The sequence below is a fragment of the Triticum dicoccoides genome, chromosome 3A (genome assembly GCF_002162155.2).
Source record: "Triticum dicoccoides isolate Atlit2015 ecotype Zavitan chromosome 3A, WEW_v2.0, whole genome shotgun sequence".
NCBI classification, from domain to species: domain Eukaryota; kingdom Viridiplantae; phylum Streptophyta; class Magnoliopsida; order Poales; family Poaceae; genus Triticum; species Triticum dicoccoides.
In genome coordinates, this window is record NC_041384.1 from 200,427,800 (window position 1) to 200,454,825 (window position 27,026).

The 27,026-nt window shown below is 45.7% G+C and overlaps 1 protein-coding gene and 2 pseudogenes across 1 annotated transcript; all 3 read left to right on the top strand.

Moving 5' to 3' along the window:
- Positions 1 to 405: 405 nt before the first annotated feature.
- On the top strand, positions 406 to 9,747 carry LOC119272149 (annotated as a pseudogene).
- Positions 9,748 to 25,325: 15,578 nt separating this feature from the next.
- On the top strand, positions 25,326 to 26,330 carry LOC119267845 (NADH-ubiquinone oxidoreductase chain 3). Its single transcript, XM_037549280.1, has one exon. It carries the CDS (start codon positions 25,521 to 25,523, stop codon positions 25,875 to 25,877), a length of 357 nt encoding a protein of 118 aa, XP_037405177.1. The 5' UTR covers positions 25,326 to 25,520; the 3' UTR covers positions 25,878 to 26,330.
- On the top strand, positions 25,876 to 26,330 carry LOC119267844 (annotated as a pseudogene).
- Positions 26,331 to 27,026: the final 696 nt, after the last annotated feature.

A 27,026-nucleotide genomic window follows, 5' to 3' on the forward strand; every position in this document is an offset into this window, starting at 1 on the left:
CGGTCGTCGTCCACACTTCCCACTTCCAGCCCGCTGCCTCCTCGAAACCCGACACGCCCAAACCCTAGCCTCTTCCCGTCCTCGAGCTCGCCGGCCGGCCGCCTAGAAGCCATGGGGTTTTGGAAGCACGGCCGCAAGGGGAAGCACGGCCGCGAGGCCGGCTCCTCCTCGGGACACTGCCGCGGCTCCATGAAAGAGGAGGCCGCTTCGCCGCCGCTTCGGGCCCCCGCGCCTGCCCCGTTCACCATCGCCCCTAGGGTCGCTGGCGAGCGCGATCGGCAGTACCTGGCCATGGATGTTTGCCGACGTTATTGGGAGATGCGGACGCTAGTCCCGTGGAGCGATGTCCACCTCCCCAACAACTGACACCTCTCCACCGACCGGGTCCCGATCCCGCCGGTCCCGATGAGCGGTCGTGCGCGCCGTGATGAGATCGCGCACCGACGCCGCCTCCTCCCTGACGACCTCTACTACGACGAGAGGTACGCCCCTGACTCCGTGCTCTGGGACACGTGGCTCCAGGACGAGCACGACGTGCGGCGCGCGTCCTACTTCATTGGCACAGCGTCAGGGCCGCGTCGGCCACGTCGGGAGGTGCGCGGGCGTAGGCGGGTGCGCGGCCTCACGCCCACGCCGTCGCCGTCCCCATCTCCGTCGCCACCTCCACCTCCTCGCATGACAACAGAGGAGGAGGTCCGGCTCATGCAACGTGTCATGAAGGACCCCATGAACACGCACGATGAGCGCCAATGGCCGGGCCTCGAGGAGACGATGGCCCTATCTGCGGTCGGCGACGTCGCCATCCCCGAGCTGGAGATGGCGAGGGCGGAGGAGGTAGTGGAGAAGGAGCCGATGGTCGCGTTCCACCCGGCCCTGGTTGGGTAGCACTGGAGCTGGTCCTGCTCGGCTCTGGAGATGGCTGACGCCGTGGGGGTCGCGAACTGGTGCCCCATGCCGCCACGGTCACCGTAGCGAGATGTGTCGCCACGGGAGGAGGTGGTGCAGGCCCCTGCCTTCCAGCCCGCCCCCACGTACCACAGACCGCCGGCCCACCTCTGGATGCCGCCGGACTACGTCGACCTCGTCAGCGATGACACGAGCGCGCGAGCGGCATTTTTTCATTTTGTTTTTTGTTAATTATGACACTGGGCCGTTAGGTGAACCGTGAAACTGCCGTTTTGTGGCCGTGACCCCTAACTTATGTTTTATGCTTTTTTAACTGCGTTTATTTATTTTTAGTCATTTTATTTAAGTTTTTTCTGTTTTTTTAATCACGTCCAACACGGAGATTATTTGGGGTGCAGCCGCGCGTTGAGCACCACGATCCAACCGATAGAAGCGGATATGGGCGAATCCATTGTCACCTCAAACGGATAAAATCTGGTCAAATCGGATGTTTGTTTGAGACCATGCGGTGGAGTTGGCCTAATACGATCCTCGGAGTGGAGGAAGTTTTGGACCTCAGATTATCTTGCCGCGGCGGTCCACCCGAAGGCGCCGCTGGATCATCCTCCTTCCCGCGTGCCGCCGATGGCCGAGAGCCGGACGTACGTACATGTAGCCAAGCGCGAGCATGTGGAAGAAAGGTCAGGACCTGGAAAAGAAGCAAAGCGGCGAGCACACTAGCCGACACGCAGAGCGGGCCGAGGACAAGGACGCGCGCGGCCCTCCCATCCCATGCCCGAGGCCGCACAAGGAAGAAAGAAAGGAAAGGATGCTCCCTCCACCTCCTCACCCACCCACCCACCAATCTCTCTCTCCCCGCCTTCTCGCCAAGCGAATTTCGCGCCCGAGCCGAACGCGAGCGCGGGACGACGAGACGGTGGTGGTAGTAGCAGTACGGCACGAAGTGGTCCGCTCGTTACGCGGCGAGAGAAAGCGATGGGTCTAGTCATCTCGCGCCGCGCCTCGCTTCGCTTCTCTCCAGGGGAGGGGAGCGTCGGGGCGGGATTGGGGCCCAGGTGCCCGCGGCACGGGTGGTTGGGCCTGGATCTCTCCAGAAAGCGGTAGAAAAAAAAACTCGCGGTTGAGGGGGGCACGCACGGGCAGGTCGCGAGAAGTCGGGGGAGAAACCGCCCGGTTGGTGCAAACCTAGCAAGCTTAGCAAGAGAGAGAGAGAGAGAGAAAAGAAATGGCTTTATTCATTATTGTGTTGATCTCCACGGGGGTTGCCGGGACGTGGACGGGAGATGGAGCGATCGACACGACACGACCGGAGTACTACTACTACCAGTAGTGGTGGTGATGCTCGTGGGAGCTAGCTGCTGCGTGCTGGGGTTGCGTTTGAACAGAGCACGCCAGGTCGCCGCCGGCCACCATCTTTTTTCTTTTTTTCTTTCATTCTTTTTCGCGGCGAGGAAGCCCGCTTTTATCTTTGTGTGTGTGAGAGAGAAAAAGATTCTTTTTGGACGTCCGACAATCGCTGCGGCAGTAGCAGGGTACAGTCACCTGTGGTGAGCCTGAGTGAGACATCACCTCCAGAAGCGCAGCAGGGTAGGGGGTACTCTCTTCTGGAATTAATGGCTCCACCTGTGATGCGTGTCATCATTTTCTTATCCTTGTGGAGTGGGCAACCGGGGCTGGGCCACCGGATTAATACCCACTTCATATGTCTCTCGCAAGTGGCCGCCTCCCACGAAGGAATCCCTTAATTAGAGCATCTATAACAGATCTTGCAACCGCGCGTCCCACAAACGTCTATAAAAGCTTTCATAGACAGATTTTACGGGATAAAACGTGCGGAGACGGAACAGATCCCGCATCAGAATCGGACTTCATCACGGTTTTGAAAGTTAGCAGTTCGCGTGTTAATTAGACATAGTCATACATAGCCGGAGTTCGCCGGAGTTACACACAGAGTTCATACAACTTAATTTAACATAGTGCAATCAGAAATTTAAATTAGTTCATACCCAGGGTCTACTTCTAATTCAACTTCACTAGGGTTCTCGAGAGCCGGGTTTGAAGATGGTACTCCGCCTAGAGCGCCGACAGCTGCGCAGCTGCAGCCGCATCTCTAGCGCCGGCGGCGGTCCTTGCCACAAACCATGCCCACTCGGCCACGCGCTGCCGCTGGATGGCCAGGTTGAAGAGCCGGCTGCAGCGCTGGAAGGTCTTCCACGCACGGGACTTGGCGTCGTGCTTGCACACCGCCACCTGTTGCCTGTCCGACACGGGAAGCGAAGGCCGGAGCTGTCGATCTCGTCGTTAAAAGAAAGCATGCACATACTCCAAAGATCATGAAAGCATGCACATACTTCAAAGATCATGAACGCCGGCCGGATTCACTAGAGGCCAAAACCAACAAGATCCAGAAAATATCTATCGAAGACACACCTTCACATGGCCTTCCCAGGAGCTTAGCACATTGATGGGACAGAGATAGAATTGGAAGGACATTATTCCTACATTGGGATGACGCATCCACCTCGTCGTCCCAGCCAAAACATATAGACTACCTAAATCAAGCCGCCCATGTTGGATCTAAGCATGAAGTCGAGTTTGTCGCCTTCGAGGACCATGTCCCCATGCCCTCCTCTATGGTGACCTAGCCAGGTTGGGTTGTTGTCGAAGGTCACCGTCGTGATGGTTCTTGGGCTCTCGGATGCTGCCGACTCGGGCAGCACCGCCAACCCCGATCGGTCAACGCATAGTTACCATAGTAGTCGGCCAAACTCCGTCGCACTAAGCCACACCTCGCGAACATGACCTTTCCACCGCCTCAGCGCGTTACGGCTTTGCCGGGCGACATATTTTGAGGATGATGAGAGGGGAAGAAAGTTTCTTTTCTGGTGGTGGCTCGCCAAACCCCCTTGACCGAGATGAATCAAATTAAATTGCTTCCCGTGCATAACAATGGACACCACTGTACATTGTCTTCTGCATATTTTGCATGCTGATTTCGGGAGAAAAGCTAACTAAATGTAAGAAGGAAAGACCACGCAAGAAAAAAAACTATAAGAAGAAAAGAAACTACACCCTTCATTCCTAAATATAAGCTTTTTTAAATATACTAATATGGACTATCTATGGAGTAAAATGGCTGAATCTACATTCTAAGAATGAGTGAATCTACTCTCTAAAATACACGTATACGATCTTAAAAAAAGTCTTATCTTTAGAAACAGAGTGTATAAGAGGTGAGCGGAGGTGCACCTTTCAATAAAGCGGTTTTTGGAGCTCGAGAGCCGTACTGAAAGCATGTGAGGTATGCGCACGACGCCCGCCTTGCTTCCCAGAAAAATGAAAACCGGAAATCGGGCAGCGGCTTCGGTCCCCTTTTCTCCGAGAACTCCCTCGCACTCACAACTCGTCTGTGTTTACGTACACGGAGGTAACATGGGGTCAGGAACAGAACATCGGAGGGCTCCTCCACGGTCACATGCTACTGTCAGAACAAACCCGGTAGCATAAATAATTCCGAAAATACTACCGGGGTTCACTAACTGATCGTAGCTGAAGTTTTCTCAAAGAATGGTAAATTAAGCTTACATCGTAAGCATTTGCAAACGTGTTCTCAACCGGCGTGGTAGTTGCAACTCATCCGATTACCGGTTGGCTGAATTGGCCAACGACGTGCTAGTTTTTTTCTTTTTTTGCATGAACGACGTGCCAGTTGAGGGCGTTTTCTCGCAAAACATTCGGGTCTCGGAATTACAACCTCCATCCCATAATATAAAAACATATTTTACATTAGTGTAGTGTTAAAAATATTCTTATATTTTGGGACAAAGGGAGTACCTTACTGTGATCTAATTATGTACTCCCTCCGTTTCTAAATATAAGTATTTCTAAAGATTTCACTAAAAACTACATACAAAGCAAAATAAATGAATCTACACTCTAAAATGCGTCTATATACACCTGTATGTAGTCCGCATTAGAATCTTAAAAAAACTTACATTTAGAAAAAAAGAGAGTACTACGTAAGAAACATAATTTTAATCGTTCAATGGCAGTCATAGCTGGGCCAAGCTACGACTGCAGGCAGGCTGGCACATTTGACCGGCCCGTCGGCTAGCTAGCAGCAGCTTTGTGGTGACGCAGGCCACCATGTAAGAAAAAGAGTTGATCATCAAGCCGGCGATCGACGGCAAGATCTCACCGCAGGTGCCGGATGATCTTTTTTTTTTTTTACAAAGTGCTGTCCGTGGCCCTGTCAACTGGTGACCGCCGGGTGCCTATCCTCTGGCTTGGCGATTGCGAGATGCGTGGACCAATCACCGGCCCCGATGGCGATACCCATCGGCTATGCCAGCCAGCATGCGTGCGTGGTCAGGTCAGGTTAATTTTGCGACTAGTATTCGGGCATCATTAACGTTGGGATAGAGGTCGGACCGATCGAGACCTCTCCCGTGGATCGACGCCGGAAATGGCCGAGAGCGACGGCCCATCGGCCGGTGCTGCAAGATTATTATTTATATACTCCATGAGAGAAGGGAGTGCGGTTCAATTCATTTATGGCCAAACACCCTTTGATTTTCTTAATATTGTCTGATTACGTACGGACCTGCTACCACGTGTTTACTGGACACCGAGTCAATTTTCATTCTGTTTTTTTTTTTGAGGGTATCAATTTTCATTCTGTGAAAGCTATAACTTCGGTTTTTTTAGGGTGGGAGAGGGGGTAGGGTAAAAGGAAACGTTTGTGTATCGTGGAAACGAAAACGGACTTGCAAAATTTAGGCCTAAAAAAATAATAATAATAAAGTGATGATGAGTCCAAAATAGAAGTGTACAGACAACAAGAAATTTCTTTCCAGTGAGATTTTCTTTTTGACCTGTAAAGCGTGCAAAAAAACCGGGCAGAAAAGTGGTGTTAGGAAAACGTATCCTACTGGCTCGAGTTGGGTGCACCAAACATCGGTAGCTGCCGTGGAAGGGAGAAGGGTCGCAGTCACGCCTGTTGTGGTCATCGCCTAGCCAGTCATCGGGCGGAGGTCGGATTGGGTTACTCCCAACTCCCAAGTCTCGTCTCATCAACGCGTGTTGTTTTCACGAACACGTGTAACGTGTGGACATGGCCAAACTATAGATGATACAAAAGGATAACGAAGCAATGGTTAGTTTTCCCCTCTTATTTCTTCTTCTTCGAAACTTCAGGTAGATTTCAGTTCAGTCAGTAATACGAGTAGATTTTTAATGCCAACAAGAACTGTCATGAGCATTTCGATATTCTCGGCTGCTATAGCGATTGAAAATGCCCCAATAAGATGGTGCGACAGAGCAGAGAAGGAGACATACATCTGCTGATCTGAATTCTGATGGGAACGGCGCAACAACCGACCGAACCCACCTTGCAGCGGGGGTACCATGCGTCCATTATGTGTGTACTTTCATGTGATTTGCCTTTTCTGTTCAACAGCGACATGGTTGAGAATACTACTACTAATAATGACTAAATGAGCATTGCAAGCAGAATAATTAGCAGATGCAGAATCATGAAGCAACTCATAAGCAACTTTTGCTTTGCTTGAGGAGCAACAGTGGTGAGTTCCAAGCCAGTAAACCATAACAACTGTTAAACAACCACAAACTGCCACGGATATCAATCATTCCAGCAATATCATCCCGAAGAGAAAAATATCAAGTCAAAGAAAAGAATGTGACATTTTTTTTTGGAAAAGGAGGATTACCTCTGGCCTCTGCATCAATCGATGCATGCAACCATATTATTAAAAAGCGTAACAAGGTCTTAAGTTCCAGAAAATTCAAAAAAAAAAGGTCTTAAGTTCCAAGAAAGCTCAAAATCGGAGCAATAATGAAAAATAAATAAATTTGTAAAGCGCCACCAAAAGAATGTGACATAGCAATAATGAAAAGAATGTGACATAGCAAGTATATTAATACAATGTACCATGGGGGTAAGAACTAAACATGGCAAAAAATCTGTCTACGTTCCATTTACTGGAGTACAACAACGGAAATTAGCCAACAAGATGATACATACAACAACAAAACTCAATCATTCCACACTTGCTCGGGCTTAGTTCCCAGCAACACTTTCTGCTCCAGCTGGTCCATTGCTCATCCAGTACTTGTATGCGTAGAGTGAGGACACCACTAGGGCACCGACGACGATAAAGGCAAACATTGTTGGGCCGATTTTAGTAGGGCTCTTCTTCTGCTTGCTCTGTGCCAGCAGTGCTCTCGGCTTGATCTTCGCCATGGCTCACTTCTGGCAATGCCAAGAAAAAGACTGGTATCAGCATAAGGAAGTTTTTTCTGAACCATTATAATCCACAAGAATACCATTAACTGATCAACTGCATTAGGACATGTATAATGCAAGGGGCCTAGAGAGGTGCTTGTAAAAATGAACATGTTGTTTTCTTAAGCACCGGTGCTTGGCACCTCTGTTAAAAAAACAAGCAACGGTTTAAGCGACAATCTGTTTATTTTTACGAAGTACTTCTCTAAGCACCTTGAACTAGTACATGGTTTTATATGCTTATGAACAGCCTGATTTGTAGGATCACAGTAATAACTGCACTCATCGGGACGTGGAAATAAACACCTAATACAGCGATATTGCATCTTCCATGTGTCAAAATAATGCACTACCAAACTTCAGAGATAATTGAAGAAGCGAAAATCATAATTCATGCTAGTAGATAGATACACTGTTTAAATGATTCATCATGTTAACTCATGAATCCAGTCCAAAGGTTATTATGTGGGGACCTCATAAAAGAGGCATGCCCAGTGAGTGACATAAGATACATGGAACGATGACCTGCAGTACTGTAGGAAATGATGTTCTAAGATCGACTGACATAAGATACATGGGACGACGAACTACAGTACTGCAGGAAATGATGTTCTAAGATCGACCCATCGCAGGTGCAATCTGCGGCTTGAAATTATAATTTCAAGCCGCAGATTGCACCTGCGATGAGTAATGCAAATCAAGGGCCATGTAAGTTCATTACAACATGACCAAATGGAGGCTATGGCTGTTGCACTCGAGGGACACAGATCGTAAAACTCTGGCGCAGATGGAGGGGTGCATCTATCCTTGTTCCCAGCTTCGTTGTCTGAAGAACTAGGCTATGTATAGCAACAGTAGTACAACACTGAGGGATCCACACAAGCGAAGCCACTGCGCCCTGAACGGAAAAGCGGGGATCTACCAAGGACAGATCAAGGGGGGCGTGATCTCGAAACAACCCGCTCAAGATCCACGGTTCCTCCGGCCACACCCACAACCGAAATCAATCACTTGGCGGCTACTGACAGAAGGAATTAATCAGCGGTCGGGGTAACGCGCGGCGAGAAGGGAATTGTGGGATACAGTACCTCGATCTGCAGCTTCACAATTCTACTCGGGGGATCCCTCGCTCTAGGAAATGGAGGTGGCGTGGAGCGATCCCGAGAGAGAGAGAGAGAGAGGGATCCAGGCGAAGATGACGAGGATGCAAGGCTGTGCGCCTGTGGTGCACTCGTCGTCTTTTGAAGGGGAAAAGGAAGCATCTTGGAAGGGGAGGCGCGGGAGCCAGGGGCACTTCGGGCACATTGATCCAAGAAACTGCCCAAGGAGAACGAACATGCGCTGTGCCAGTCCACGCTGCGAAACAGAATCGATCAGCGACAAAAACGGGAGGTCCTTTTTTTTTGAGAAAACAAAACAAAAACAAAAACGGGAGGTCCTAATCGGCGCTGGCGCTCACGCGCACGCACTATGGGCCAGCTCATCTAACCTCAGCCCGCACACCCCCGCGGCGCACTGGGCCGGCCCATTTCCGTGTTTTTATTTGGACCCCGATAACGCGCGACCGTTCGGTTTGGGAGGACCCAAGACCGAACGTCACGTTCGGGACGGGAGGGTAATGAGGAAAGTATCGTTTTCCCCCTGAAATCCTTTCTGATGGATCAATTCCCCCCTCAACTCTAATACCGGATCAATCAGCCCCTCAAATCTCTAAAACCGGACCAATTCCCCCCTAAAGTGGTTTTGAACTTGATTTTGAGTGGTTTTGACCCAAACCGCGTACCCGCTCTGCTCTCCTTTGTTTCGTCTCGCTTCAGGTGGTGCCAGTCAGCATCGTCGAGTACGCGCTCCAGGGCTCCGCCTCCTCCCCGCGCGACGCCTCCACTGACTCATCCTTGTCCTCCTCCACCTCTAGCTGCTAGGCCGGGAACGAGAAGAGGATGAACTGGAGCTCCTTCGACATCGGCGAGTACCATGTGGCCGTCGCGCAGTGGTGCCGGGGCGAACGCGGCCATGCAGACCGGCGAGAGACGCCGTCGGCACCGGGGCCCAGAGCCGTCTCCGCCACAAGAGCCTACGACGGAGCTCGAAGACGACGAGATCACGTTGCCGCCATCCTCCAGCAGCCCCGACACGCTGGAGACGCTCATCGAGAACGACGCCTGCGTGGTTGCCGCCTCGAACACCGTCGCCGCTCGCCGGGAGGAAGAGAATGCGGGCCTGGCGCAGCAGAGCGTGATCACGGGCGGCCGGATGAGCGCGTCGACGGTGCTGATGCAGTTCGTCTCCTGCGCTGGCCAAGCGGGACGCCGGTCAGTGCGGTGCGAGGCACACAGAGCGGTTCCCGGACTGGGCAGTCGGACTTGAGCAGGAGCATGGCATCAGATGGCTTCTCGGGAAGCATCGGCGTCCGTGTAGGCATGGAGTGGGAGTACTTCTGCGGCAGCCTGGTCGAGACCATGAAGACGGCAAGCGGCGAGCATGCCGGCCACGGAGGCGAGCTGGGCGCACTGAAGACGCGAAGTGCACGGCCATAACCGAGAGAAGTGCACGATCTGGGTCAAAACCACTCAAAATCAAGTCCAAAACCACTTTAGGGGGGAATTGATCCGGTTTTAGAGATTTGAGGGGTTGATTGATCCGGTATTAGAGTTGAGGGGGAAATTGATCCATCAGAGAGGATTTCGGGGGGAAAACGATACTTTCCTCGGAGGGTAATCGATCGAACGAGTACGACTCGTTCGGGAGGAGAACGCCCCAGCCCGAACGCCCCCACCAACCAGGTCCGGCCTTTTTCCTGTGAAAGGAAAACGAAAAATAAAGCCCATATTAAGTTGCGATTAGTAAAAAAAAGCCTAGTTTTTATGTGATTAAAAAACAATGTTCTTTTACACGTTACAATTGCCATGGACTTTTGCCATTCTATGAAAAAAATTGCCACGTTCAAGTTTATGGTTTAAAAAAATGGCGAAAAATAGGAAAAATCATGGCATTTTGCATCTGTACAGTATGAAAAGCTGTGATCACTATGAAGTTTACAGAAAAACGCAAAAGTTGCCGTGAAGTGATATGGTGAAAAAAGTTCTCTCTAGACACATAGAAAATTTTCGGAAAACAATGGAGAAAACATCTTAAGTTGTAATGATATTCTGCATGTAATCCCCATGGCAAAAACAAATTTGAAAGAACAAACTTGGCGTGTTCTCAAACTAATTTGTAATGTCCATGACCAACATTCTCCGGATGGACATGGCAAAAAGACACGAACCATAGCAAAAAGTGCATTTAGTTGCCATGGAAAAAGACATATCTATAAACAATACAGATTTTAGTTGCCATGCCAAATTTGCCATGTTTTTAAACATCTACAAACATTGCCACGTTATGTTGAACATGTTTAGTTTCCATGGCAAGTTTGCATATTTGTGAACATGTTAATTAAAATAAGTTTGTCATGTTTTTGAACAAACTTAATTAAAAGAAGTTACCATGTTTTTGCACATATTAAAAGTTTGCCATTTTTTCAACATTTTAAAATGCCATGGCGAATTTGTCATATTTTTTGAACATCTACAAAATGTTCCATGTTTTTGAACATCGTAAGTTGCCATGGCAAAGTTTGCCATGTTTTTCAACAATTATAACTTTGCCATGGCAACTTTACATGTTTTCGAATATGTTAATTAAAGAAGTTTGCCATGGCATAAAATGGAGTAAAATTTGCCATGGAAAAATGGTTTAATTTTTGCCATGGCAAAAAAGTAGTACTTTTGCCATGGAAATAAATTTTAAAATGCCATGGTTACACAAGTATATTTAAGATGCTATATAGTAAAATGTGTTGTGTTCTATAAATTTAAATTTGCCATAATATTTGAATTAAAATTGTCATGCTCTTTATAATAAATTTGCCATGACGAGTTAAACTAAAAATTGCCATGGCAACATAACCTAAAATTTGCCATGTGAAAATAAACTTATTTTTGTCATGGCAAAAAGAGGAGTTAAATTTGCCATGGCAAAAATGGAATACTTTTGCCATGAAAATATATTAAAAAATGCCATGGCTATAAAAGTATATTTACCGTGCTACATAGTTAAATTTGCCATGTTCTGGAAATGTAAATTTGCCATCATGTTTAAACAAAAAATTTGCCATGCTCTTTCCAATAAATTTGCCATGGCGACTTGAACTGAAAATTGCCATGGCAACTTAAACTAAAATTTGCCGTGTCACTATTACAAAGATTTCTAAAAACTGTCGTGATGATGTGTGAACTATTACAAAGATTTCTAAAAAACATGCCAAGACGATGTGTGAACTCGGTACTCGTGGCAACTTAATCCAGTCACCATAGCAAAAACACTGCATATGATCTAAAGGAAAAACAGAAGCAATCACAAAAAAGGGGATAGCAGCATACCACAGGAGCAGCAGTAGCAGTTCCTGTTGGCTCGATCGTGGGGGGAAATGGAAGAGTAAGCCGCCGACCTCCCCAGATCTTGTCCGAGCCGCAACTCATCCTCTAGCATGCCGCCTACGCGAGCACCAACAGCTCCCCCGACGGAGGGCACTGGGCCATGGATGGCCATCAGCTGTTGATGCAGGAAGCCATGCCAGAACCTCCGCGTCACGCTTGTGTAAGGCGAAACGGCGGAGAGGGAGCTCTAGGACGGAAGCCGCGATGTCGCCGGCCGTCGCGAGCAGCGTCGCGCGCAGCTGCAACTTCGCCATGGTTGCCGCTTGTTGGATCGCCGCCGGAGCCGAGGAGACTCCTCTCCCACAGCGGCAAAGGGGATCACCACCGGAGCTGAAAGGGACTCTTCTCGCAATGGCAGCCGCATCGAGAGGGTGGAGCAGCCCGAGGCGGAGGCCTCTGATGGCGGCGGGGACGGTCAGCTCGCCGACGGCGGATTCCGATGGCGTTGAGGTCGGCCAGCTCGGGAAGGGAAGATGAAGGCTGCTCAGCGGCCGCCGCGGCCCACGGCCTCCACCCACGACGGCAGCTCGAGCCGGGCGGCGCGGATCCGAAGAACAACGGCTAGTGCTTCGCGTCGGCGAGCATCGCGGCGACCTGCCCGCGGTCGGCCTCCGCCTCACTCGGGTCTCCAGGTCGCCGGCCAGGAGGATTCGGCATGTGGGGAATGGAGTGGGGAGAATGGATAGGGGAGTGGGGTTCATTCATGACGACCGCTTCTCTGAACGCTCGGCACTGGATGACGTGGCAGGGGTTAGCTTTAAGATATGTGCGTTTTGATCAAGTGGCTCTCGACACGTTCGGAATGAGATATGAAAATACCGGTCATTCGGGAGTTATCGATTCCGTTTTATTTGGTGTCTAATCCGCAAAAATGTGAGCTAAGAGGATTCGAACCACCTACCTCCCTCGTGAAGGACAGAGTTTAACCACGCAACCACAGACCGAGACGTGGTTATGTTTTACTTTTTTCGTCTATTATTCGTTCTTCGTTCTTCTTTTTTCCTTTTTTTGTTTTCCATTTTTTATTTTTCGTTTTCTTTTTTTTTTCTTTGTCTTGGAACGATGAATTTGTTTGCAAATACACGAACATTTTCTTCAAATCGATGACCTTTTTTTTCAAAATCCATGGACTTATTTTAAATTTTGATGAACCTTTATTCAAATTTAATGAACTATTTTTTCAATTCGATCAACTTTTTTCCAATTTCAATGAACTGTTTTCAATATCTATGAACTTTTTTCAGATTTGATGAATTTTGTTTCAATTTCGATGAACTTTTTTCACCTTTTTTGTAAACTTTTTTCCAAAACCGACGATCTTTTTTCAAATTCGTGACCTATTTTTCAAAATTGATGAAGTTTGTTCAAAATCGGTGAACCTTTTTTTGAATTTTGATGAACTTTTTTTGAATTGGTGAACTTTTTCCAAAATCGATGAACCTTTTTTGAATTTGGATGAACTTTTCTCAAAATCGATGAACCTTTTTTGAATTTTGATGAACTTTTTTAAAATTGATGAACTTTTTTCGAATTGGTGAACTTTTTTTCAAAATTGACAAACCCTTTTTGAATTTTGATGAACTTTTTTCAAATCTGTGAACTTTGTTCTCAAGATTTGTGAACTATTGTTCAAAATTCATAGACATTTATCTCAAAATCATGAACTTTTTTTCAAAATCTATTTTTTTTCAAAACAAATGAACTTTTCCTGTAATTCATGGACTTTTTCCAAAATGTTTTCAGAAAATTAAAAATCAAAGCGCTACATTAACAGTTTACGTGTGCAATAAATTACGTGACTACAAATGTACTTATAAATTTCGCCCTGAATTTCATCAGTAGCGCAAGCTAGGTCTGGTGGTTAGCTAGACTCATTCGCTGTTCTCATGGCGCGGGTTCGATCCTCGCTGAGAACCATTTTCAGGTTGCTGAGAGCGCCGGTTAGGAGCTCCCGCTCGAACGCCCCTCGTTCGCCTGGTTCGACCGTTCGCTGGTTCAACTGGTCCGGCTGGTTGACCGTTGACTTTTCTAGAAAAGTTTAAATTTTGAAAAAAAAGAAAATCAGAAATTTGAAATAAATCGTAAATTTTAAAAAAGATTATGAAATTTGAAAAAAAATTCACTGGTATTAAAAACATGTTCATCCATTTTGAAAAATGTTCACAAATTTGAAAGAAGTTCATTGAATTTGGGAAAAATTCACAAATTTTAAAAAGTTCATTAAATCTGAAAAAAATTCACTGCTTTCTAAAAAAGTTCACAAAAAATAGAAAAAAAGTTCATTGCTTTTCAAAAAAACATCGAATTTGAAAAAGGTTCATCGAAATTGAAAAAAGTCCATCAAAATTTTTAAAAAACTTTTATTTGATAAAATTTCACGAATTTAAGAAAATAAACAGGAAGCAAAAATGAAAAGAAAAAAAAGAAACACATAGCACATTTCCAACACATAGCGAATTTCCTGTATGTAGAAATATAATAAAGGAAGTGGCTATACCCAAGCGTCGTGATGGTGTAGTGGTTGGCGCAAATAACTTGCAGCGAAGAGGTCGTAGGTTTGATCCCTGACGCCCCCACTACTACAAAACAGGAAAATGTAAAAATGGGCCGACCCAGAGCTGAGGTGGAGTGTGTGCCGGTTTGCAAAATGAACTGCAACCGGCGCCTTAAGCGCCATACAGGAGATGTTGGAATATCCTATTTGACGCTTACTGCGACAAACTGTCGTTGCAACGCACAAGGAACAAGTGTGGGTTCGATCCCTGACGCCCCCACCGCCGCACCTTTTTTGAGTGTTACAAAACAGAAAAGCAAAGTGTAAAATGGGCTGGCCCAGAGCTGAGGCGGAGTGCGCGCCAGTTTGCAGAATGAATTGCAACTAGCGCCTTAAGCCATATAGGAGATGTTGGAATATCCTATTTGACGTTTAGTGCGACAAACTGTCGTTGTAACGCACAAGGAACAGGTGCAAGGGAACGGCATAGGTCGACCCACTTCGGATTACCGTGCTAGAAGATCATAGTTCTCGGAACCATCCCAAACCGGTTTTATTGGTTTTTCGGCTTTACAAATATTTTGCTGTTTCTTTTCTTCTTTTTTTCTTTTTCAAGTTTATTTTCCTTTTTCTGTTTTGTTTTCTATTCTTTTCTTTTTTTCTTCAAATTTATTTTTATTTTAGAAAAAGTTTGAATTTGGAATTTTGAAAATGTTCCTTTTCCAAATTTTGTTCACAAATTTAGGAAAAAATGTTGAAGATTTTTTAAAAAGTTAATATTTTCAAAAAAGCTTTCCTTTTTCGAAATATGTTCACAAATTCAAAATATGTCTGGGAGTTTTCCAAAAATGTTCATGGTTTCAATTTCTTTTGAATTCCAAAAAATGTTCCTGCTTTTCAATATTTGTTCACATAACCAAAAACATTTGAGAATTTCAACAAATATTCAGGTTTGAAAATTAGTTCTGGGGTTTGCAATTTTTTTCAGAATTTTGAAATTGTTCAACTTTTTAAAAAAATAATCACTTTTTAAAAAATTGTGCACGTTTACTAAGAAAAGTTTGCGTTTTCAAAAAATTGGTCACAATTGGAAAAGAATGTTTAGGATTCCAAAAATTGTTAACAATTTCAAAATATTCTTTTTTGAAAAAAGGAATTAAAAAAAAAACCGCGTTGTACAAAAAATGTTCGGGCTTTGAAACATTACTTACTTTTTTAAAAATTGTTTACATTTTCCAAGAATTGTTCGAATAAAATAGAAAAGTGTTGAGTTCTGGCACTATGGTTAGTTCTTAGAAATTAGCGTCACAAATATGTCACTTACAATCATAGCTCCTTTTCTATCGACAACACTTACTGGGAGGTCCTCTACAACGCGCTGCTTTTTCGTGATTTTTTTCTGTTGCGCTACAGTACCAATAGGAGCTTCCCATCGCACCCGCTCGCTGCATGCACCCGCAGGCATCCGCAATGGGTCGGCCTAGTCGGTGTGTATCCTATGCGAAGGAGCGCCCATTTGCCGCGAAGTGCGGCATATAGGAGCTCCTGAAGATACCTTGGGCGCTTCAGGTGTGTGAATCCCCGTTGGCACTCCCGCGGACAGTAGACGGGCCGTGACCCAATAGCTCTTTCTCGGTCTTCGTGCTCAGTCGCCCTTGTCGGCTAAAAAACGAACACCTATTTTTTAGATTTAAAAACGAACAACTATTGGTTCATGAACAAAACTGACTTTCGATTTTTATAGATAAAAAATGTTTGTGGATTTAAACCAGTTCATTAACTTGAAAAAAGATCATGAATTTGAAAAAATGCTCATAGTTTAAAAAATGTTCATGGATTTAAAGAACATGAATTTGAAGAAGTTCAAGATTTGAAATGTTCACAGATTTGAAAAAAAATGTTCACGAATTTGATTTTCTTTCAGAATTTCTAAAAAGATTCAGAATTTTGACAAATGTTCATAAAATTTAAAAAAGAGTCCAACTATCAATCAGTCCTTGTCGTGGAAAGATAGGGTTTTCCTCTATCTATACCTATTAATAAAGGACGGAAGATTTCATGGTTCTCCATAAGTCATACCTTTATAACCGTTAATTTCATGTCAATCATAAAAGATTGACGGCTGAGATTTAACTCAGATTTAAAAGTGCGAGGGCTCTCCTTGATGATCACTTTTAGTACCTGGAGAAGGGAATGCATCACCCGCGAGGTAGGAGTGGCTTGCGGGCTCCTAATGAGGGCATACAACATGGGTCTAACAGTAGTCGAGTAATAAGCTTCAGTGTGGATGTCCTTTTTGTCATTGGCATGACCATTCGTTTGAGTCAGCTCATCTCCACCTATAGACAGCGCAATTATTCCGTTACCCTTTTGGCTAAAGAGCAGAACTAAGAATTGAGCATGCGGTTGTTCTTTAACCGGGTCAGTTCGTCGGTGTTGGTACGGATGTTATGGCCTCATACTTTTTGCATTTCCCTAGACAAGAGCTATTGTTATACGATGTCGTTGGTATAGAATTGACTTTCGCATCATATCGAGCAATGGCATTGAGCCTGAGAGAGATGCTGAAGGACAACTACCATACTCTCCCACCGAACAGAGAGAAGCAGAGGCCCTCGCGGAAAGAATGAATCTAGTATCGACGGAATGGTATCTATCTTCTTAATATTCGTTTTCCGGGGGAATGAGCCAACCCACACAAGAGTGCCTACTAGCTTGTCACGAACGCAGAGGAAAAGAGGTAAGATACCCCCGCCCCCGAGCCGGGACCCCTTCTGGAACTTCTTATAGTCGGTTGAACCAACAGCCTTAAGCCAATACTAAATAAAGTCAAAGTGGAATATGGAAAGCAAGCGATAGAAAAGGAGGAGAAAGAACCACGATAACCAGATGTCGAAGCCAGCTTGAGATGAACATTAGGAAAGAAAAACAGTGATTCAGCGTTATGAGTACCCTCCCTTAATAAATAAATAGAATAGGGGCCAAACAATTTCCTTCAATTTGAGTAGAGTGCGTTGGCTGGAAAGTAGTAAAGTCGAAGTGAACCTCTATTTCGTAAAGGAGAGATAACCCCGAACTCGAGCTACTTCATTCTTTAATAGGCTTGTTGTACCCGGTCTTGCTATTGACTCCCTAGCTAGCTCAGAAGGAATGCCTAACTCTGTTGGGACAGATTGGACAGTTGGAGCAGCCGATAAACCAGCCACAGCAGAAACAGAATGACTAGTTTCAACAAGGCGAGCAGGAGAAGCTACTCTCTTTTTAGTCGCATCCGTGGAAGGAAAGGATTTTTATATCGCATATCGAACCGGTGAAGCAAATGACTTTCTCGAGTGAAACGAATAGGTCTGGTGCTTCCGAGCCAGCAAGGGGACTAGTTTCAACAAGGCGAGCAACCCCTGCTATATGTATGTATCCAGGACTATGATGTATCCAGCTCAGTTGGAAAGCACTAGTTTACTTCCTCGCTACCGACCCAGGTACATTCTTCTTTGGACATGCCCGACCCTAGCTTATTGGACAGTTGCAACGAAACGAGTAGGTGTATCGACCAGGACTAGTAGTTTTACTAGGTGTTCTAAGGGGTAGAATGACTAGTAGTTACAGCCGTGGAAAGATATCTAATTCATTTCGGCGCCCTTTCCCCGCCTGGAGAAGGTAATCTACCACGAGACCATACAAACAGTGGAAACTCCATTTTCCGAGATACTATTACTCGACCAGGAATCACCAACCACTATAGTTAGATTTATTCGATTTCTTGGAGGTTTAAGGGACAGATTCCATTCTTCAAATGTTGAGTTGTATTCTATTCATTCTATCTTTCTTTCGGCTTCCTATGGTTCCACATGGATTGGTCGACTCAGCTTAAATAAAAGAGTTATAGAGTTCAGTTTCTACTGACTCCTCCGCATAGCCAAGAAGATCAGAAGAGAAGTCGGAATTGGTTTTTCCAAAAACTACCCATGGGATTTCTTTGTCTTTTCCTTATCTTTTGTCCGGTGAAGAATCTCCTGCTGCAGAGATAAGATGAATGGCTTCGAGATACCATCACTCGTCATTGCCAAGGAAATGAATTGCAAATTGGCTACTTATAGTCTACACTTCCCCTGATTCTCCACGATGACCCGCATTCATTGATTGAGAGAATAAGCTGAAGATAGATCCATTGCGATATTGGTTTGGAAGAGAAGCCGTGGGGACAGCTCATTGTTCCTATGTCCGGAATTGTTAAAGAATGCAGGTACCCCGTTGACTATGTCGGGTAACGCCGACTTAGGTTATCCCTAAAAACACTATCAACCACATCATAACTGTTTGCTTCCGCTTTCCTCGCAGAGTTGGTTCTAGCTTTCACCGAAGGATCTCGATCGATGCTCGCCATCAAAAGATATGGGTCTAGCTGCTGCCCTAGCCGGAAAGAATGGGAGAGTGAGCCATTCATACTGAAAAGAGTGATTCGTTTTTGAAGTATATCAAATTCAGAGGAAAAAGCTGGAAGAAGACGACGGGATTGTTGATAGATCCCCTCTACATCCTAACCAAGAGGACCAAGTGCAAACCTCTGTCTCTTTTTCTCGCCGGGTGGAAAGGTTATTCTTTGCCAGTAGTGCCCTCTGTAGGAAGAATCGTAAATGCCGGAGGACGCGTTCAACATGAATTGTCACTTTGGAATGAAATCACCTCTCGAATCGAGCAAGAAATGACTATTTATTTGATAATAGCGACTTATCACAAAAACAACCAAGGGTCCATCGACCCGATTGAAACTGTCTTCACTGCGTTGAATCGAAGGGAACTACTATAGAGAGTGGAATAAGCTACAAGGCATAACACTATGAGCTTTTCTTTAGATAACCTTAATCACACCAGCTTTTCCTCATGGGAGGGTAAAGGAAATCGGAATGTATGAAATCTACCCCAATAAGAAATGCGGAAGGTTGTCAACTAGAAACCTGTTATCACTCTCTTCTTCCGATCGTCCCATCAGTTTCTTGTAAGCCTGCTTCCTCCGATGATCGGTTGCGGCTAACTTCTCTATCTTCATCTCTCTGAGTTCGCTTCTTGGTAGTAGTTACCCCTGTCAGAACCTTTGTCTACTCTTTCGTATAAATACGCTGATCTGCCAGCCAGCCGAAAGTAGAGAACCACATTGTATGATCTGGGGCAACTCTCTGTTATAGCAGCGATTTCTTATTCATTCAGGGCGCCCGTTCATGTGTTTTTAAAGAAATGATACCTTGTGATTCCAGATTTCAATAGAGACTCGATTCCTCACATCTAAGGGAAGACAGACACAAATGCACAGACACATTATCCGGGGGTGTCACCGTTTGCATCGTATCAGTATCATAAGAAAAGATTGATTGTTGTGAGTGATTTTACTACCCTTCCAGACTTAGCAGGTAATGAAGCTGCTGACGAGGGAGGAAATGTCCGTTGAAAATAAAGCGAACCAGTGGGGCTTAAAAGTCACTCTTTGAATAGTTTTTCAGACCGTTAAGTTGTCAATCTTTCCAATGATGAGGCTCCAAAGTTTATTACATTTCCTGGTCTGCCGAGGACAGCACTAGATTGATTGCTTACCGACTTTCATTCAGATACCAACCCATCTTTTTATCAAAAGCATGGAAACTATCTAATCGAAGATAGAATTCACGCCTGTGAAAAGTAAGCAATTTCATCATTTTCCTTCGCAACACAGCTCACTCAATTGTAGAGATACCGAACAGTTTGAGTGATCGATCGACCTTGTCGCACGATGAGCCCATTCTCTCTCTTCCATCCCGCCTTCTGAACCGAACCCTGGAGAAAGACTTCTTGAACAGAACAGAGCTGCAATTCCAGAAACTTCCATTTTCCATTGATCTGGGCGTTGCTATTAAAAGTGGGTCTACCCGCCCCGGCGTGACTCACACTTGACCAACCACTTCTATCTAAGAAAATACTTAGGTAGGGTCAATCTCCCTTCGGGGTTTACGCCTCCTAGTCCGAACCATTGGATCGATCAGAAGAAGAAAGGCAAAGGAATTGAAAGGTAGAGTAAGAAGCATCGCCCAGCAGAGTGATTGAGGGAGTCTTCCCCAGCCCAATGGTCTTCTTTTTGTTTTTCACTCTCCTATTTTGATTTTGGAAGAGTTCTACTACTGTTTCAGTAGTTCTAAGACCCTTCCTTCCCTTTTCAAGTGCTTGCTATCCCTCTCGCTCTACCCGTCCAGAGGGAGCCCTAGTTTCAGCATAATAGCCTCGTTTTGAAGCGCTCGCTTCATATGGACGTACGTCGAACAAAGGAATCTTATCGGCATACCCACCTGCTGGGCGTGGTTCACTTGACCGACCAACCGACCCAATAGTAGGAGTAGGCGGCTGGCTTCTTATATGAAGAGAACGGATGGAGAAACAGATGCGCGAAAGAACTAGTCCCTTGGAAAGCTTCGTTTTCCTAACCCAACCTAAGCATAATGAGCTGGTTATTTGAGTATCGAAGCTGTCGAGTGTTCCATTCTTTCGTATGTAGACCCCAGCGAAGAAGGAGAATCAGAAATGGAACTAGTCGAACACGCATAAGATACCGGTTTTAGGCATAACCCCGGGTTAAATAAAGTAGTAAAGGAGCCCAATCTAGCTAAAGAGGGGCTTCTCCGCCACCATAACCAACTAGCTACGTAGATGAATTATCCTTGCGTTCAGCTATCAAACCCATCCACTAGAGCTTGAACCCATGCTTGCTCAAACCATCTGTTTTCTCTTCTAACGAGCATGGCTTCCCTGTCACCTACACTAGAGACGTCTCAACAGTTTAGTCTATTCATAAGCCTAGTACACAAGGAGGGTTTTAGCACGCACTAGCTGTACTGTAGTATGATCTGGTATCAGCTGCTGTCTCTCCTTGCTATTATAGTGTAGTATAGGTCGCCTCAAACTCAAACAAAAACGGGTGCACAGTTCTACTGCGTCTTATCGAATAGTGCTTTTGAGTCAAAGTGCAATCACCATTTCATGTACACCATCTTTGTCAATATCTGCAATTACCTGTAGAAAGAATGTGAAAAACAACTCAAGGTCATTTACAGAACGAACAGCAAAATATAAGCAAAAGGATACAAAAGGTTCACTTACTGGGGTGGACAAGATGTGAGCATAGATGCTCACGTAATCTTCCGCTTTCTCATGTTCTTGTTCTGTCCAGTCCTCATCTCCCCACATGGATTCATCAACATAGTCATCATAATCATAATTGTACTCATCAGGCTGTTCTTCTGCATCCCGAAACAAATCAAATGATGTATCAGCATCATCCTCTAGAGGCTCGCTATTTTCAACAGTGGCTGCTCCTGAACGAGCTGCTCATGCTCAGGCGGCAGCTCGTTAAGATCAAAGTCGTGGTTGTTCATCATGGAGACCTGGACCCCTGCAGGTGCCGTTTTCCCCGCTGCCAGGCTCCCACCAGAGAGAGATCCCATTTCCGTTTTTCTAGAGCAAGCTGGAAGCGTAGACCCATACCTTGTACTCTCATTCTTTCGTTTTAGCTAGCCATAATGGTATGTGCTTTGAAAGGTAGTTCTTTTTACTAGAAAGTACTTACAGAGGGCACTGAGGCGCAGCCTCGAGCTAGGCGAGATTCTCTATTGTTGCTTCTTATTAGCCAGATCCCGCACCAGGTTTTCCAGGCGGAACAGTTCCGGGATCTTATGAATCTGCGACCAGACGTGAATCTGGTTCAGAACCATAGATCGCGGGTTAGCCATCCCGTCGTAAGGCTTCTTTACACGCCATGGTTGCGGAACAGCCACGACCCTTCTTCCATGAGCTTCTGCCAGTCGCCAAGGCAGAAAACTGGAACAACAAACAGGTTGTCCTCCACCGCTCGGAACATCACACCTTGTGCCATGTTCCAAGCGAACTGCATCGTTGAGAAAAAGGATTGGCTACTGAAGGGATGCGGCGTGGCCACTTTCGCAAGGGCCATCCACCGACCCTTCTACTATCGGTTTTTAGTATTGGCTACTACTATACTAGCTACTCACCTATCGGTCTAATGAGCATACTTGGAGAAAGGAGAACTTCCCGCCTATAATGTTGGGTTGGCAACCTACCCATTCGTTGAAGTACTTCCTTCATACGGCCCAAAGAAAGGCGGCTAAGCCGTCTTAGTTCGTGAACAATGACCCAGGTGCATAAACAGGTGCATAAAAAGGAAATCAAGTTTGGGAAATGGTACCTGGCTAGTATTTATGCCGAAATCTAGTGACATTATTTACTATTACTATAGTCAAGAAGTAAAGAGTAAAGCCTTTGGCCATTGGCAACGCTTACCTAACTTCTCACTTAAATGTTTACTCGCGTTACTGGTATTCAATAAAAGAAGGAAACTATGGTACCTACCTCCCTCCCTTACTTGGTAATCTAAGAACCCTTCAGGGGGGGAGCAAGAGATCTTCCATACCAACATTTTGTTCGCCACCCCTGCTTCCTCCTCCACTTGAGCTTGTGCAGCAAATCTACTTTATGCTTAGGCCAGGTCCTGCAAGTAAAGAGAAGTAAATATTGGAAACATGGGTATCTAGTTTATTTTATTCAACGGCTGAGTAATTGAAATTCCTTGCTTCTTCAAGCAGGAGATCCCGAGTACCGGGTGTCGTCAGACTCCCATTCTATTACCTTTGTGCCAAGAGCACGTTAAGCTGCCTGGGCTGTTCCGCTACCGACGTGTAAAGAAGCTCCGCCTAACGGCTAAACCAATGAATTTCTCTCCTTAAAGGAATCTACTTCCCTGACTGTCAACTACTCGCTTCTTCACCGGTATCACACCCGCGCCAGACTGAACAGCAGAGTTAGAACCCAACCAAATACGATTCTTGTATTATCTTACCGAAATTCAGATCCATTTGGCTCCAAAGGAGCAAGCGCGGGAGTTCTAATAGGACTTTGAGACTCGAAAAATCCTGCGGGCTGCTGAGAACAGAGAGAAGTAGTTGCAGAGAGGTTTGATAGGGTTAGGCAGATGCCCCATTATTCGTAAACAAGAAGAAATCCAGATTAGTTTGATGGAGCTGTGGCTTAGCACAAGCATGGTGTCAATGTGGTTCCTCTCGACTAAACACTTAAACAATTGGATCCAGTAGGGTTCAATAGAGGTATGGTATCGGCAACCTTTTAGGGAGCTATATTCTTTGGAATAAGATAGCTGCCCAGAGCTTGCGACGTACCTACCCCCTGGGCGTAGATAGAATTAGGTAAGATAAAAATCGATTGGAAAGTCCTAAATTAGACCAATTCAATTCCGTCTGCTAGAATAAGAAAAAAGTGCTTCCGAATTTCTCTCATCCTTTATAATGAGAATTTCTCTTTGTTCAGTAATAACTTAATCTTGCAATAAAACACTCTTGCTTGGAAGGTATGGTAAAGGTAAACTGTTTCTATTTTTTGATCTAAAAAAGAGAGTGCTAAAGGAGTAATTCATAAGTGAGTGAAGGGGCAAAGCTCATTTCTTTCATTCAGGAATGGACACTGGACCAGAATGAAATGTGGGAATATCGGGATTGGCAGATTTTTTATATTGAAATAAAAAAAACTCAACACGACTAGTGAATTCAAATTAGAGTCACTTGCGGATTTCTTCAAATTGTTGTAGTGTAGTATTGTGGTTTTTCAGTAAAGACCCCGACCTATAAATATTCACAGCCCGGCTCATACGGGCGGACAATATTCACCCAGAGCCCCGTTGCGACCGCAATGCTGTTCTTGAAGGACCTTACCTTAGAGCAAAAAAAAGGGCATAGAAGTTAGGAAGACTACTGACGTAGGGCGGCGGGTGAGCTCAACCTCGAACCAAACAAGCAACGGATTGAGCAACTAGCGCGAAAGCCGTTGCGCGTTAGCGCATCCGTTTTCTTGCTCCATCGTTATTAGTTTCTATTCTCTCCCTACACGAACCTCGGTCCAATCAATTTGTTTGGAATTGGGGTTAGGACCGGTTAGAACTCCCATTTCCCGATCGGAGGTTTGAGCTGCTATGGCAAGCTTTTTTTCCGAATAGTGGGTATGGGGAACCCACCGTACCAACACGATTGGCTGGTGTTGCTGATATCGGACCCATTATAACCCCGATTGGAAGGGCAGGCCAGTCTGAGGCTCTGGGGATGCGAGGCCATTAAAAGTGAGTATCCCATATTCTATGACAGAGATAGAGCATTAATTGCAGTTTTCACCCCACCTTAACGACCGAGCGAGGGATGAAATCTTTCGACGACTAGGGAGGCGTCACCCGAGGCCGATTCCAGTGGATCACTATAGAATCTTCTAGAAGCAGGTTCTCCGGGCACTATGGTAGGACGTGGATCGATCATGACGAGAATGGACTTCTTCGTCATGTAATGGTTTAGAAGAGTCACGGTCCTGTTCCCCGCCGGGCTTTTTCTCTTCTCGACTAGACGAAGGAGATATTCATTCCATTCAGGCAGGTGAGGAAGGACGGCGTCGGCTTGACCCTGTCTTCTCTCTTGGTCGGGTCGGAGGCTAAGTTTCTCATTCAGTGGTGAGGTGTTCATAGAAAGCAAGGCCTCGCCCAACGAGTGGCGGATTTGGTTTGGATGGGGTCTCGCTTGGACGCTGGGGAGATCCATAGATCTGGATAGAGTCTTTCTCGCTCAGTAAAGAAGAGTACGCGCGCTACGGCTTACGCATTGGATCTTCGGGCAACCAACCCGGCACATCCAATTCCGATCAACAACTTGGAGGTATGGCTGAGTGGCTTAAGGCATTGGTTTGCTAAATCGACATACAAGAAGATTGTATCATGGGTTCGAATCCCATTTCCTCCGGCACGGAAGTAGAACGGGCGGGCGAAATTACGTGAGAGAAAGAACCTCAGATTGATGGAGTCCGCCGTCGGACAGAATAGCTGCTTAGTGACTAGGAGTGGAGCGCCCCTTTCTTGTTCTTGGTGGCGTCTATAGCGAAGAAGACCTTCCCGAACGAGGGCCGTCCAGTCCCTGGCCGGCTCTCGGTTCTTGAGCAAGCTCCTCCACTGCAGGTAGGATGCTCATAGATGAAGAAAATAGACTTTAGGCAAGTGGTTCTGGTAGCTCAGCTGGTTAGAGCAAAACAAGCAACGGATTGAGCAACTAGCGCAAAAGCCGTTGCGCGTTAGCGCATCCGTTTTCTTGCTGGACTGCAAATCCTTTTTTTCTTGTTTCAGTGGGAAGAGCAAGGGGCATTGCCCTGGAAATCCTTCAGTGGTTCGAATCCACATCTGAGCGTCTTTTTTTCGGTATGCCGCTCCGCGAGCAAGGAGCGCCGCGAGGAGAGCGAGAGAACGAAGTGGGCTTTGGTGATGTCGGAATTTGCACCTATTTGTATCTATTTAGTGATCAGTCCGCTAGTTTCTTTGATTCCACTCGGTGTTCCTTTTCCATTTGCTTCCAATAGTTCGACCTATCCAGAAAAATTGTCGGCCTATGAATGTGGTTCCGATCCCTCCGGTGATGCCAGAAGTCGTTTCGATATACGATTTTATCTGGTTCCTATTTTATTTATTATCCCTGATCCGGAAGTCACCTTTTCTTTTCCTTGGGCAGTACCTCCTAACAAGATTGATCTGTTTGGATCTTGGTCCATGATGGCCTTTTTATTGATTTTGACGATTGGATCTCTCTATGAATGGAAAAGGGGTGCTTCGGATCGGGAGTAACCACTTTAGAAAGGGCAAAGGGGGGAAGGACATAGGAAAGAGGGATGCCTACAAAAAATCAATTGATTCGTCATGGTAGAGAAGAAAAACGGCGCACGGACCGTACTCGAGCTTCGGATCAATGTCCCCAGAAGCAAGGAGTATGCCTGCGTGTTTCGACGAGAACACCGAAAAAACCTAATTCAGCTCTACGTAAGATAGCAAAAGTACGGTTGAGCAATCGACATGATATATTTGCTCACATTCCAGGCGAAGGTCATAATTCGCAGGAACATTCTATAGTCTTAGTCAGAGGAGGTAGAGTGAAAGATTCGCCAGGTGTGAAATCCCATCGTATTTGAGGAGTCAAGGATTTGCTGGGAATTCCGGATCGTAGAAAGGGAAGATCTAAATATGGTGCAGAAAGACCTAAATCGAAATGAATGGAAGATGCCTCTGGAACTTTTGGGTTCTTTTTTGGGGGCGATATGGAAGCAGCTAGCTCCCTTTCCCTTATTACGTTACCATTTCTCTCCGCTATTCTTCGCTTAGAAGGGCTTGAGAACGAAATAAAAGTCAATCCTCTCACCAATGAAGCGCATAGGGATAGGATGCTCAAGCTCCTTGATGAGATTATTATCGATCCGAACGATCCACAGAATGCAGGGGTAATCCTTGCTTCCAGGATACGCGTCGAGATTAATAAAATCGTGGATGATATCGATCCGTATTGGCTAACCGACCTTTCCTCTAATATAAGCGCGCTTTCTGAAGCAGTGCATGGAGGGGTGGAATGGGATCATCGGGTCGAATATCGCCGTCAGGCTTTGGCGGATTTGCAAGAATTTGGTGCAAATGGTTTGGTCTTTAAAAGGGCTGTGAGGGACGTGTGGCCTTCGTCGATGGGAAATCCATCGTATGCGTTACAAATCCACTAGCATTTTGTTCGTGAAAGAATGTTCTTGTTTTTCGTTGGAAAAACCAACGCCGATCTAAAACTAAGTCTCCCTTTCTCTTTTGTTTGGGAGCAGAGCTGAAAAAGATGGGAAATTCCAATGATTCTTCGTTCATTATTTCTATACTATCTTAGGGGCGTCCTTAACCCCGTATGCCTCTTCTTTTTAAAATTGCTTATTTCTTTCGCCTTCACCTGTACACTTATTTATGTAT

Coding starts and splice junctions, on each gene's coding strand:
- LOC119267845 (XM_037549280.1), top strand. CDS start 25,521: ATGTCGGAATTTGCACCTATTTGTATCTATTTAGTGATCAGTCCGCTA.